Source organism: Octodon degus, unplaced genomic scaffold (assembly GCF_000260255.1).
Source record: "Octodon degus isolate 3935 unplaced genomic scaffold, OctDeg1.0 scaffold00020, whole genome shotgun sequence".
Classification (NCBI taxonomy): Eukaryota; Metazoa; Chordata; class Mammalia; order Rodentia; family Octodontidae; genus Octodon; species Octodon degus.
Genome location: NW_004524596.1, coordinates 14,670,395 through 14,685,576, shown reverse-complemented (window position 1 = coordinate 14,685,576; position 15,182 = coordinate 14,670,395). Strand labels below are relative to the sequence as shown.

The window sequence follows — 15,182 nt, the reverse complement described above, 5'->3', positions numbered from 1 at the left end:
TTATTTGTTGAATCTGTACTTCCGATTTGATTTGAAACTGTCTCATTGCTATCTGTTTATCAATAAAATTTTGAAAAAAAAAAAGAATACTACATAACACTTTAGAGAACAGTGAAAAATTAACATGAAACCTTTTTCGGAAAATGAAATGCCAGTGTTCAGAAATAAATAATGGAACACTAGGGTCTTTATTATTATTATTACAAAATACTAGTTATTAGAACTTTTTGTTGGCAATAAGTAATATGTTAACATAATATTCATGGTACAAACACACCAAATAAGTACACACAGCTTTCAGTTTATTGCTAAGTGTTTTCCAAATGACTAGTCTCTTTTGGCTTTCTAATAGAATCTGTTATTTGATAGTATGTTGCTTTTAAAAAGCCTACTTTAATTTTAGTTGTATTTAATTGCCTAATTTCTGTGATGTGGAATAGTTAAAGAACACACACTTTGTGTGTTGTACTTAAAGAAATACCTTGATCCATCTAGAGGAAGCAATAGATGTCACTGGCAAAATACTAGACCTGATGGGGGAATAGGGGAGTTATATCAATCAGCTTGTTCATAATACACCTTGTTTTTTTTTCTTTAAATATTCATATCAGGTTTCTTTGGATGTCCTTGAAAGCTGTACCTGGAAGTACAGATTTTAAGAATTTCGTATTAAAACATAAAAACTATTTTGTTTTTTTACATCTGAAAAATTTTTTAGTTTCTCTTTTGTTGTTTGTTCATGCTACAATCTCTCATCTAAAATTATCATTTTCTCAAACTCAAATTCAGCATACAGTGTCACTTCTTCTGTGCAAATCTTCCCTGTCACATTGGCTCAGGCTGGTCCTTGCCTGCTTACCTGGTGTTCTTGCTTTATAATAACAGTAATCTGTAGTAATAGTGGTGAGAGGAGTAGAAATATTCATGGTGGGAGCTGCTAATTCTAGGGTCTCACTAGTAGATTGGATTCGCAGTGATTCTGCTGTTTACAGCCCCCAAGTGCTGGGATTACGGGTGCGTACCAGCATGCTCAGTCTCAATTGCTGTCTCAGCGCGCCCTGGGGATGGGGCCAGCATGGCAGGCCTAGGGATCGAACCCTCACCCTTGTGCCTGCTTGCAGACGCTTTAATCTGCTGAGCTATTTGGCCAGCCCTTCTAATATTTCTTAAGCACTTAATATATATGAAACATTATAGGAAATGCATTGCCCTGATTATTTTATTCTTGCAGGTGCCTATGAGACCTACTTTCACACTATTACTTTACAGATGAGGAGACTACAGCTTAGCAGCTAGTAAACATGCACATAAAATTTGTGTGTCTAACATCTATAATAAATGATAATTTTCTTTTTAAGAAATAAAGTCCAAAATTTCCCAAGTTGTTACTGGAAGGATACTTTCTAACATGGTGTTGTGAAAAATATTTGGGCCATTTTCTGGGATAGTGCTCCCCTAGGTCTACCGCTATAGGGACTGCTGTTGCTTCTTAACTCTCAGACTGTGTAGGCACCTGTCAGAATCATGTGTAAGACCAGATCATTCCAACAAGATCGTGGCAGTGTGTGACAGTAAAAGGGGAGTCACTCACTCTGAGTCTGTGATTACTCTGATGTCCATGTCCACTCCTGTGTCTTTGGTTTGTGACTCACTGCAGGCGTGTCTACCCTCTGTGCTTCAGCTTGCTCCTGTTTGCCAGTGATGATGCTTGATCCCTATCAATCCAGAACTTCTGCCTAGACACTTGAAGTCTTGAAAGTAGTCCTCAAGGCAAATACTCAAAGAAGCTTGGAGTCTCAATCTTGCTTTTATAGGGCCTACTCCCTTGTGAAGTCCTATTTCTTACTGGACACATTCTTCTTTAGTGATTAATGCATGAGAAACTTTGAGACTTGAACTACCTACAGGTCTGGATTCTACCTTAAAACTGACCTGTAGTTTGGGTGTAGTTTGTCCTCCAAAGATTCAAACGCTGAGAGCTTAGTCTCTACTGTAGTAATATTGATAGGTGGTGGAATCTTGAAGTAAAGACCTAGTGCAAGATCATTAGGTTAGGAGGGCATTTGTCTTGGAAAGTGTTGGTTCTGGTCTTGTGGAATGAATTAGTTCTCAAGAAAGGCGATCCCCTTGTGTTTCATCCCTTCTGTTCATTGTTAGTTCCCTGTCAGTCATAAAACGAACAGCCCTCTTCTTTGGTGCTCCCTTCAGAGCTGCAGTGATACAGACATCCCACTGCGGGTTACATGCCATAGGTTCACCACCACTAATCTGTCTACTCCGTTGCAAGACTCAATCTCTGTGGTACTTGCTTGAAACTTTTTTGTTTTTGGGGGGGTTGTTTTTGAGACAAGATTTCACTATGCAGTTCACAGTAGGCTTGAACTCAATTTATATAGCCCAGTCCTAGAACTCACAGCAGTCCTCCTGCCTCAGCCTCCTGAGTGCTAGGATTATAGGTATGTGCCAGCAGGCCTAGCCTGAACATCTTTTTAATTGCACCCATTTTAGGCATTTTGTCCAAGTTTAGGCTCATTTATAAATACTTTGAAAACTATAATGTGGAGTTAAATTTGGTTAAATCTGTACTTTTATCTTGATTCTGTACTTTTTTTATTACTCATGGTTTTATGGATAAAATTAAATATCAGTTTGTTTGCTAGAGAAACAGATTTAATGCAAGATATGTGCGTATATAACAATTTATTTTCTATTTTTTTTTTTTAACCAGTTTTGCATGTCTATATCTGGTAGTCTGAACAGCTAATTTGTTTTTTTTTTTGTTTTTTTTTTTTTTTAATTTTATTTATTTATTTGTGTGTGTGACCAGCTCAGCCCACCAGGGGGCGGGGCTGGCTGGCATGTGGTGCTGGGGGATTGAACCGTGGTCCTTGTGCTTTGCTAAGCTTCTTCTAAGTAGGTGCTTTAGACCACTGAGCCATCCCACCAGCCCTGAACAGCTAATTTGAAGACAGTATGCAGTATAATAACCATTGTTGAGTTCCTGTCATTTTGTTTATTGAAATTCTGTATTGTTTTTTTATTTTTTTACTATATTTTATAGTCTTTAAAAAATGCAAAGAGTGATTTTGAAAAAAAAGAATGACTGACAAAACCTTAGCATTAAGCAAATATACCTAATAAAGGAAAGGTGAAATGCAAAAGAAAAAAAAAAAAGAATTGGTAAGATTGGCTTGCAGTGGCTGCCCACATAGTTCAATAGAATAAGCGCTTGCCTGGCAAGTGCACGGGTCTGAGTTCAATCCCTGGTTGCGCAAAAAGACCCAAAAAACAAAAGAGTCAGATGTGGAAGCAGGCAAAAGGTCTGTCTGCGCTGGAGGTGTAGAAGGATTGAGCCAAAGGCCTGCGCGCACCATGATGTTCTTCTTCGTGAGTCCACATCAGGAGGCTGAAGGGTCTACACCAGAGGGCTGACAGATGGAAGTCTGTGCTGGAAGCCAGGTGACGGTGAGCACTGGAGCGCCTCCGCTGAGAGGCAGAAGCAGGCTTTGCTTTTCCATTTCCCTTTTATGCTGCTCTGGCCGCCATCTTCACTAGGGTGGGTCTTCCACACACAGAACTATGCTGAGCCAGTTTAGCTGGGCATTTTTTTTTTTTTTTTGCAGAATGAGGTATTGAACTCAGGCCTGTGAGCTTGCCAGGGAAGCACTTATTCCACTGCGCCGTCTCCCCGGCCCAAGGCAGGCCTGAGACTCAAACCTACAACCTCTTGCTGTAGAGCCTAATGCGTAAACCGCTACACTATCTCTCCAGCTTTGCTGGGCATTTCATACTCAAGTTAACACAATCTGTGAACTAGCACAAGTTATATAAGAAATAATTTATGTACGCATAATTAACAGGTTCTTCATGATGTTTTAATTTTTTTAACTTATTCCTCTTGTAATTACTGTTACAATCTGACCAACGTCTCCTTATTTCTTTCACTCTCCATTCCATCTTACTTACTGGTGATTGCATATGAACACTGGCTTTTATCTATATGTCTTGAAATTTAGCCACCTAGTTGGAATCTGATCAGTTCTGTCAGTCTTTCAGTTGATGTGCTATTTGAGTAATTTAGGGAGACAATCATCTACAAATGATAATAGTCATCATCATCATCATCATCGTCATCGGCTAGTGTTTGTCATTTCAGTATATGTATCTTTTCTTGTCCAGTGCATTGCCTAGAATTTTCCAAGCAGTGGTAAATAGTAGCAGTGATATAGCAAAATATATATGCCTTATGTGGACAAAACAGTATTTGGCATACATCTGAATATACTGAATTTTAAAAATACAATAGCTTCACTGGCATATGATATATATATATATACATAGCATAAAATTTATCCTTTTAAAGTGTATAATCCATATTTTTAGTATAGTCAGAGTAGTAGAGTTATCACAGTCCAGGTTTTAGACATCTCATTACCCCAAAAAGAAACTCATACCCACTAGCAGTCACTTCTGTTCTTCCAACCATCTGCCACCCCAACAACCCTTCCTCTGTGGGACACTCTTCTTCTGTAACCATATAGGTTCACCTGTTCTGGACTTTTTTGGGACATTTCATATAAATATAATCATACCATATGGGATCCTTTCTGACTAGCTTCTTTCACTTAGTGTACTGTTCTTGTGGTCATCTATGTGGAAACATGTACCAGCATTTCATTCCTTTTTATTAGCTAATAATACTCTATTTTATGGGGATACCACATTTTATTTATTCATCAAATGATGGATATTGGGTTTTTTGGTTATTCCGAATAATGCTGCTATATATATTCATGTATCAGCACTTACATACGCTTATTTTTGCATTTCTCATGAGTATATACCTAGGAAAAATTTTTGCGGGCATATAGTAACACTATGGTTAACATTTTTCACATGTATTTTTGACTTTTATCCTATGGTCCCATCTTCATTTATTTACTCTTTCACTGGTCCTTTCTTTTCTTCACTGTATTAAATGGTAGATGTTCCCCAAATCTGGGACATTCTTGTCATGTAATTCTTTTGATCAGACATTCAATAAAACCATTCAGTAATCTGTTGTCAGCCTGGCCATTCTCAGCATGGAGCTCTGAATTATTTCTGTGTGCTGAATAACTCTTTCTTGTTGGTCCTCCCAGCAGGAAGTTAGCATCGCTCTCTCTCTCTGAATGTTGGACACACAACTGTTGAGTGAGCTCTATTTGAAATAATGTTCATGTTCTGCCTGCTTCCTTTCTCTTTTATGTTTGGGTTTTGATCCTACATAGAGTGAACAGTGAGAGGGAAGTGCCAGTTCTGGAACCATGATATCTGTCAAGTGCTGTATATTGTGGATGCTATGACTCCGGAGCATCTTTGGATTTGTAGAAATAATGTGTCACCTCGAAGCCATAATTTTCATTACATTGTTCTGCTACATTTAATAATATGAAAATGGAAAAAGGGTCACAGAGATTAGAAGTGAGCCAAATAAAATATAGTTTTAAAAAAACTTTGGTATAGTTTAGAAATTTTTAAATATGAAAATCTGTCTGTACTTACCAAGTTACACAACTGTTCTACCCAGCTTCTGTACTTACGTTTTCATAATGTGGGTGTCCCAGTAGACACAGATTTGAGAGATTTATCCATTTTGATGTTCTTTTACTAAATTTTTGATACTGCTTTCCTATACACTAAATGTTCTGATGCCTATATTTTTGGCTCACTATTGTAGTTTTTTTAAACTTTTAAAACTATATGGCGATTTATATATGTGCATGTGAAGATCATTCTTACTATGGTGTAGATTTAAAGGGTGTGGTATAAATACCTGCTTTAGGAAATTAAAGCATATGTGGTAGCACTGTGCTTTCATTCTATAATTATAAGTGTGGTTATTAGCAGTGAGTATTTCTACTGTCTGCCATAATGCTTGCAGTATGACTCTTGCTAGGAAGGTATATGTGAACCTTTTGGAGTCCTTAGCTGTTTTGGAGAGAGACAGGTTGCATGACACTAGGTTATTGTTGTTTTAGGCTGGCTTTGTAAGCTACCGTTGTTACAGTATGTTAGAGCTGGTAAGAAGGGATATTAAAAAAACTTGAGTAACCCTACAGTGAACTGTTCACAATAGCTCTTTAATGTGAGAGATAGCACAAATCAGCAACTAGAGAATTGGGTAGCTGGTTGTAGAGAGGTGACTTCTGCTGCTAGACAGTTTAATGTGTCTCTTGACATATTAAACATGAGATTTTCTTTGATGGTCTGAGTGTTTTCACTTAATTTACAATTTATCCACCCTGTGTGAAGAGGTGACACCAGTTAGCTTTCATGCATTTAGGATGTGTAAAGTCGCTTATCAGGACTCATGGTGACTATGCTACTTGGGGCTGGATAGGGCTTAGAAGTATCTGTAACTTTTATAATCAGTATCTATTCACTAGTTGAATGTACTTTATAAAATAAATTAGATATGATATTTTTAAATATTTGCTAAAATAAATTCATGACAGTTACTGTTGACCAAGTACAAATCATGACACAGATAAAGTTATGGTTGGAGTTATTTTCAGATTTCTGGGGCATGCTTTGTACTGGACAAAAAAGGAATAAGATTAGAGCTGGGTATGTGAGAGGCAAGAAAGTGGGACTCTTAGCACTTCCCAGTGCACTCTTGTGGTCATGTTCAAAGCCACACAAGTATATTCGCTAGTCAACAGGCTCAATCTCTGTTTGTCTTAAGATATAGCTCCAGTTTAGTATGGTAGCTCAGGCCTATACTCCCAGCAGTCTGAGAGGCTAAGGCAGGAAGATTCCAAGTTCAAGTTCAGTCTGTACAACTTAATGACTTAGCAAGCTCAGTGTCAAAATAAAATATGAAAAAGGACTTGAAATGTAGCTCAGTTCAATGGCCCTGAGTTAAGTTCCCAGCCCTGCTCCCCAAGAAAAAAAAAACTGGTGTGATTCCGTCACTTATTTCTCATAATAAAGTTCTACTGCTAATCAGTATATTTGATATATAAATCATATTTATAATAGGCAGGGTTCTTAAAAAGTAAAAAAACCAAAACCAAAATACTACTTTTTCTTTAAACATGAGGTACCTTATATATTTTACTTAAAGAGTGAACAGATAATTGTGTAAGTATGGAAACTGTTTTATTTGTTTTGCCACATTTATAATCCTTTCAACCTGTTTGCTTCAAAACTGTCAGTTGTTCTTTTGGCATAGAATCCTGAAATTTTGCTTTCTAATTTTGAGTGAAAAGGGGGCACTTTGACTCTTACATTGTTGGCCTTTGGAGGGGAAGAAAAGGGATGGGAAGTACTTATATATTATGCAGAACGAACATAAGTAATTATCTGAGTACTGCTTTTCACATTAAGTCATACTTGTTGTCTGATTCTGTTTTTGCAGTTTCCATAGCAAGGCGTGTACAAGATCCATTAGCTGAGCTAGTGAAAATTGAGCCGAAGAACATTGGAGTTGGAATGTATCAGGTAAAGCAATGTGGATCCTTTAATTTACAAAATCCATCAGTATCAAGAGCAGGATTCAAATCTGGCAGAATGATTAAGTATTAGTAAGGATATACTTCCATTTTCCAAGTTTGTATGGTTTGTGGTAAGGTAAGTGGGAGTTTTGCCAAAGAAAGAGAATAAATATCCTTTCTTTTCCCCCTTTTTTCCTGTGTTAATGATTTTGGGCCAGTCTTAGAATTTTACTAGTCAGATTTCAAGACTCTTAAAACACATCAAACTAGAAATCAGTGTGGAGAGCCTCTTCTTTTAACAGTATTAAAGAAGTGGAGAGAATATGAAATAGAGAGCCATGGTGACTTTTTTATGTAAACCAGTATGAACTGTTGATAATCATTATTGGTCCTTGAAGAAGCAGTCTTTGGTACCTGCTGTGTCTTAATTATCCCCATTTTCCATTTGTGTTTGATTATTGTAACTAGTTTTCTGTTTAACGTAGTCTAAAACTCCCAATTATGGTTACTGTGTAGTAGTAATACTTGTTTTTTTGTTGTTACTGTACTTGCAGTTTTTTGAGCTTGTATGTGTTCTTTGAGCAGTTAAGGACAGCACTAAACCTAGGCAAACTGGACCCATGGTGATGGCAGAATGTTATGTGGTGCTTCAGGTGTCTCCAGAAAGCTTGGGTCATTGTCATGAGGGGGAATTATAGTTATATTAGTTTAATATGAGATTATGGAACATTTTAGCAAGATAGTGGAATAATGAAAGGTGTTGGGCTGGAGAAAGAGCTTGGTGGTCTGAGTGCCTGCCTGGCAAACACGAGGATCTGGATTTGATTCCCGGTACCACATGCCATGCTAGCCCTGTGTTGTGCCGGCCACTGAAACTGGGCATGGTGTCACACGCCGGTAATCCCAGCGCTGGGGAGGCTGAGACACAGGAGGATCACTATGAGTCCGAGCGGTGTAGTGAGACCCTGTACCAAATCAGTCAATCAATCAATCAGTCAATCAATCTTTAAAAAAAAAAAAGAAAAGGATGTTAAATTTATAGAGCCTAAACAGACCTAATCTATTTCTCTCATAGAAGTCTGCAAATAGATAGCAACAACTTGCTCTCCAGGTTCAAATTCAGAGATGTCATAAATCTTTGGAATTGATTCCAACAGTAAGGAGAAATAATAGAGTTTTAAGCAAGGTAATGACGTGATCTAATTTTTGTTTTTAAACATTGACTTTAGCCACTCTGGGGAGAATAAATTTGAGGGGAACAGGAAAACCAGTAGGGCAAGTTAGGCTTTTAAACTAGCTCTGGTAAGAGATGATGATATTTGGACAGAGTTAATGCCAGTAAAGATGGAAAGAAGTTTTGTTTTTGTAGGGACTGCTTGTTGGTGAGGGAAAAGAAATTGTCAACAGTTTGATCCAAGGTTTCTGATATATGTTTGAAGCTTGAGGAGAACAAATTTTGTAGGTAAGATTAGTAATTCAGTTTTGGACATGTTGGCTTGGGATCGCTGTAAGAAGTTCAAGAAAAGATGTCGAATAGGAATTGGATCTCAAAGTCTGAGATTAAGACAGCTAGCAGTATAAAATTGGAGCACACACTGTTCAGCAAAGAATAAAACTGAGAAAATGGTAGTTTCTCAGATCAAGATGGTAGTTTCAATCATAATATTCTTAAATTGTACATAGCCATCACTGCCAGTATATCCACAGTTCTAAATTCCATGAGATGCTAGAAAAAGTGTACCTGTGTATCTATGCAAACGAATTTTTATGTGAATAAATTGATCATAGCTGGAATAAGAAAGGACCCCATCAGTGGGTGGAAATCACAAGAATTCCTGAAAGACTGTAAGTATGGAGAATCACACTTACAAAGCAAAAGACTTATGGATCACAGCTTAAGATATGCAGGTCCTTGGCTAATACATAAAGCCAGATGATGAATTGGGGACATTATTTGTCGCAGTTTTTTATGTATATTATGATAACTGCTTATTTTACTTTAAGGTGTTCTTATTATTGAACCAGACACACTTACATGTTGGTTTATATAAACCATTAATATAAAGTACATACAGAGCTTCTATATATTATTTACCACAAAAAAAATATAAATTTCTTTATTAAAGAAACCCAAATTAAATGAAGTGACGTTATTTTGACCTAATAGTAGAGTAAAATTTTAATGAAAAAGTATTGAAAAGTGAAAAAAAGTATTTGCAGATAATTATGGTAGTATAAGTTGGATTTCTAGTAAGATAGAAAAACTGTCAAGGTATAATTTTCAAAGATACATGCCTCTTACCTGGTAGTTGTAAGCCAGTGATAAGAATGGCTAGTATTTGCACTTTATACAAATAGCAAAATATTGGCTGCAACTCTCATAGGATAATAGTTAAAAGAATTATGGAATGTCTGTCTGTTGAAATATTCAATCATTAAAAATGCAGTGTTTCAAGTAAAGTTTCATATATAACATGAGGAATTGCTCTTACATTTTTAAATTTTAACAAGTAAGTGTTTTAAGCATATAGATGTGCATTTACATTGAAAACATAAGTACCTGGGCAACAGATCATGTAATTTAAGCTTGACACAATGGATTTCCAATACAATCATAGTAGGGCTGACTTTTTAAAATTGGGATGCTATGTACTTTCGGTATAAAATGTTCATTCTGATTTGAATAATGGATAAACATTGTTAATTTAAAAGATGAAAGCTCCTTAGAAAAAGAATATTAATAGATGAAATAATAGACATTATAGTATCATTTCATTAGAAACTGAAATTCTTTTGGCTTAATAATAGCTAAAATGTTAAAGGGAGCACATTAGTTCTTGTCCTAGAAAATGAAGAGAGCTGATTTTAAAAACACATGCCTGTCATTATTTCTGGAGCGAGAGGCAGCTCGTGTGGTCGTATGACAACATATCCCTAACTGACCCCTAAAGACTTTGCTGGAAAGTGGCTTGGTGTTCCTCCCAAGAAAACAGTCCCGGGTGAGAGCAAGATGATGCAGGGCTGGCCGTGCTGGCTTCTGTGGGACACGGGGAATGGTGGTTTAGCTTGGCCTTGTCATATCCTGAAAGCGCAACTTAAATCAGTTGGATTTATCTGCTGTTTATTTTGCCCTTGGACTGTGTTCTAGATACTTTCACGCTCATTAGCACCTCCCTTTGGTAATGACCATGTGCAGTCCAGTAGGCCAGGTTCCGAGCAGCCCTCCTTCCTCCTTTGGTGCCGGTCTGTTAGATCACTTGATGATAGCAAATAAATAGTTATCCAAAATAAGTTCTTGGCACCCTTAGTGGATTCTGTATCAGACCATCTTTGTACTTCATTGTGGATAATGAAGAGACACGTAAAAGAAAAATCATCTTTCCAGCTGAAAATTTTCATAATGGAACCACAAAGGTACGAATTTGTTATTTCATTTCACTGTCCCCTCTGTGAGATCATCTGGTTAAAAACAAGCAAAAGCACATAACATTTCAGCAGCAATGTTATTTCATGAAAAACTATAATGGTTATCGTGTAGGAATTATTAGATGTAGTTTCAGTTTAAGTCTGTAAAAGATAAGTCTGTTTGTTGTTTGGTCAAAATTTAAAAAATATTTAAATCCCTAAATTACTTGTTATGATAGAGTGCAGAAAAGTCTGCCACATAGACAGTCACGTAGGTGACTTTTGTTTAGATTTTTGTCCCTTACATATTGATAGTATTTTCAATAGAAAAAGTATAGAGGTGAAATGGAGAAAATTCTTCTAAAACTGAGTCATTTTTCAGACAGATGGATTCCCTACACAAGTGGTTTTGTGACCGTGGCCCAAAGACTCAAGATACAAGTTATACAGCCAGGCATGGGGGCGCACATCTGTAATTCCAGTGCTTGACTGAGGCAGGAAATTTTTGCGACTTTGAGACCAACCTGAGTTACAAAGTGAGCTAATAGCCAACCTGAACTGCATAATGAGACCCTGTCATTTTGGTCAGAAAGACAAAAAAGGGGCCGGGGAGATGGCTCAGTGGAATAAGCGCTTCCCTGGCAAGCGCAAGGACCTGAGTTCAATCCCCGGTTCCGCAAAGAAAAAAAAAAAAAAAAAAAAAGATGTGGTTTATACACATAACATTAAAAATATGACCATAAAGGAAAATAATAATGAATTTTATTGTATTAAAATCTTAAAATGTCTCTGAATCAATCAGAAAAGAATACATAGACAATAAGCAACAGAGAGAAGGTATTTGCAACAAGTAATCTATAAATATCCAGAATAAGTAAAGATTTGCTGTAATTCAAGAAAAAAAGAACATTGAAGAGGTAATTCATAGAAGAGGAAACATGAAAGGCCAATAAAGATATGAAAAATGTTGTCAGTGTTACTAATAGAGGAAATGTAAACTGAAGCTTCAAAGAGAAACCCTTCAGATTGCCAAAAAAGTCTGGCAATGCAAGACAAACATTGGTGATCCTGTACATTATTTTTAGGAGTATAAATTGATGTAAGCACTTTAGAGAGAGTTGAAAATTAGTAATTGATTTAAAATATACGAATGCTTTTTAATTCAGCATTTCTGTTGCTAGAAATAAATAGCCTATAAAATTTTCTCATGTGGACACATATGAGATAGTGAGAGTTCAGTAGGGCGTAATTTATAGTGCTAAACATTTGGAAACATGCTTATTATCTGGAAAATGGGAACATAAACTGGTATGCTCAGACCATGTAATATTATATATCAGTGAAAAGGACTCAGAGCTAAATATATTGACATAGGATATAATATTAAGTGAGCAAACAAAACCTTGCACTTGATATTTTTAAAATGTAAAAAAGTCTTTGATATAAAATTATCATTGATGAATACATGTATATTCAGAATATAAAAATAAACACAAGATTTAGGGCCGGGAAAATGGCTCAGTGGAATAAGCGCTTCCCTGGCAAGCACAAGGGCCTGAGTTCAATCCCTGGTTCCGCAAAAAAAATAAAAAAAAATAAAAATAAAAATAAAAAATAAACACAAGATTTAAGGAAGTGACTAGTCTGGATAGGACATAGAATGAAAATGAATGGGATCTGGGAGAGGTGTACCAGAAGTTTCAGTTCTTTTATAACCTTTTTCTTTTTTAATGTATTTTAATGTATTCACACAGATCACACTAGTGATGAACATCCTGTGTTCAGCCTCCCAAGCGCTGGGATTACAGGCGCGCGCCACCACACCCATTTCTCAGACGCTGTCTTAGCCCGCCACAGGGGCCAGGTGGCATAGGCACACCGGGGATCGAACCCAGTCCCTGCATCTGCCTAAGCAGGCGCTTTCATCTGCTAAGCTATCTGGCCGGCCCTATAATAATTTATTAGGCAGGGTGATAGTTACCTTGTATTTTTGTACTGTTTTATGCAATATGTTTTTGTTAGATGTTTTATAATTTTAAAATTTCAGGAAAGTTTGGTCAAATAGTAAAGGTGATTTGACTTAGGGACTTTGACTTTCAGATGATTTTAATTTATTTCATTTTAATTTGTATGTGAGCTCACATGGTAGATTTATTTATAGATCAGGAAAATTAGTTCACTTTCATTTTTTCAGTGAAAGTAAAAATACATTTAATATTATAGATTGCGTTTGTCTTTAATGCCACGTTTGATAGTATCTTTAGAACTTGTCATTTTAGAAATAGAAGTTTTTCCTTTGTAACTTTTCATAACTGCATTAGTCACTTGTCAATGGATAAAACGCTCTACGCTCGTGATTAAAGAAAGGAAAGATGTAGTTTGGCACATATATTAAGGGAGGTCTGTCCACGGTGAGCTGGCTTCAGGCAGGGTGGCCTGGTGGAAGGGCCTGGTGAGGAAGGCCAGTGGAGAAACCAGAGACAAGAATATCCCTCCAGGTTGTGCGCTCCAGCAAGGCCCTCTTCCCAACAGCGCGTTCAGCTGTAAATTCACAGAGTAGGGTAACCTGCTGATGAATATAGTGCCCGTAATCCAGTTGTTTTCCCAACCTCCCACCCTTGAACACATGAAACTTTTGGGGAATATTTTATGTTAACCATGTCAGTGACTAAATATCACTGTTTTATTCCCATTAGTAGCTTTTTTTTTTCTTACTGGGGATCAAGCTCAGGACCTTGCACTAGAGAGGCAGGTACTTATGCTGCTGAGCTATCTTCCCAGCCCCATTGGTAATTTTAGATAGACATGGCTCACAACAAGGCTGTTAAATTTCTAGAGATTATTCACAGGGCAGAGTTGAGCAGAGCAGATGTCCTAGACATAGTCATGTGTTATTGGGATAGTGCTACCCTGTAACATTCATCATGTGCTATTATCTTTTCAGCACTAACTTCCTAGCTCCTTAAGTATCTAAATTAGAAACCTTAAGATTAAACAGGTGCTTTTAAAATACCTAGCTTAGACTTCATCCCCAGAGGGATTAGTTTAATTGGTCCTTAAGGGTGGGCCTCCCATGCCATCAACCTTTCTAAAGTTCTGCAAGTGATCCTAATGTACAGTCATGTTTTCACATTATGATCCTCAGAACAGGAGCGTCAGTATCATCTAAGAATTTGGTAGATATACACATATATTTGCATCATTTCCCCAGACCTTTTGGGTGAGAAATTTGGGAATAGGACAGCCTCTGTAATCTATTTATTGGATTATTTTTGAGAACAACTGGCTTCTAATGTTTCTCAAGCTTGAATGTGCAGATAAACCCCCTGGAGATCCTGTGAAGTGCAGGACTGACTGAGTTGGTTGACCTGGGTGGGTGAGAAGAGTCTATTTCTCTGTGTCTCCAGGTTACAGCAATGCCCCTGATCTTTCTGAATAGCAGAGACCCCACCCAGAGGCGCTTGTGCCCTCTCAGGCTTACTGAATTAGAAGCTGATTTTAATGGGATTTCAAGGTATTTTGAATGTACATCACAGTATTATATAATGTGGGAGAAAATCAGGATATACTAATATCAAAGGGTAAGAGTTTGAAGAAGACAATGTTGTAGAATACTTCAAAGAAAAATTATTAGATAACTGAAAATTGTCTTTTATATTTCATTAAAAATAGGGTGCAAGAGGTTCACTGCATGTTCAAGAATGAGACCCTTTCTCAAAAAGACAAAAAATAAATAAATAAAAAATAGGGCAGGGAAACATTAGCTAAGACAAATAATATCAATAAGTATGAAAAAGGTGATAGGTGAACTCAGGGGTGGTAGGGTAGGGGATTTAAAACTAATACAAACTATTATATGTATGTACATGTGACCACTCCCCAGGATGATTGTAAACTGCATGAATTGCAAACATGTACTGATGAAATTAAAAAAAGGTGAAGAAAATGGGGGAAAGGTTGATTGATGGGAGCTAAGTGACAGGTGTAAGATTACTCCACAGTAGGATGGCTATGGATAGGAAATTGTGTTCTGTATATTTTAAGAAGTTGGAAGAAGGGATTTCAATGTTTGCATCAGAAGGAAATAAATATTTGAGGAGAGGGGTATGTTTAACTTGATTTAAATATACTGTTTATGCCTGTATTGAAAGATCACATGGCACCCTATAATTATGTACATTTTTTTTTTCACCTGCTGACAATAAGTCACTTAAAAAATGCAAAGTTAATTAAAAATTAAGTCAGTGTTGACCATAACAAGAATAATATCACAGGAGTGGTGTAGAGGAGAAATCAGAC

At 36.8% G+C, this 15,182-nt stretch overlaps 1 protein-coding gene across 1 annotated transcript in view; it reads left to right on the top strand.

The window, feature by feature from the left end:
* Srbd1 (S1 RNA binding domain 1) overlaps nt 1-15,182 on the top strand; it is a 236,736-nt gene that overhangs the window by 139,013 nt on the left and 82,541 nt on the right. The window contains 1 exon segment of the mRNA XM_023711259.1: nt 7,403-7,485. Coding sequence (XP_023567027.1) covers nt 7,403-7,485 — 83 coding nt within the window.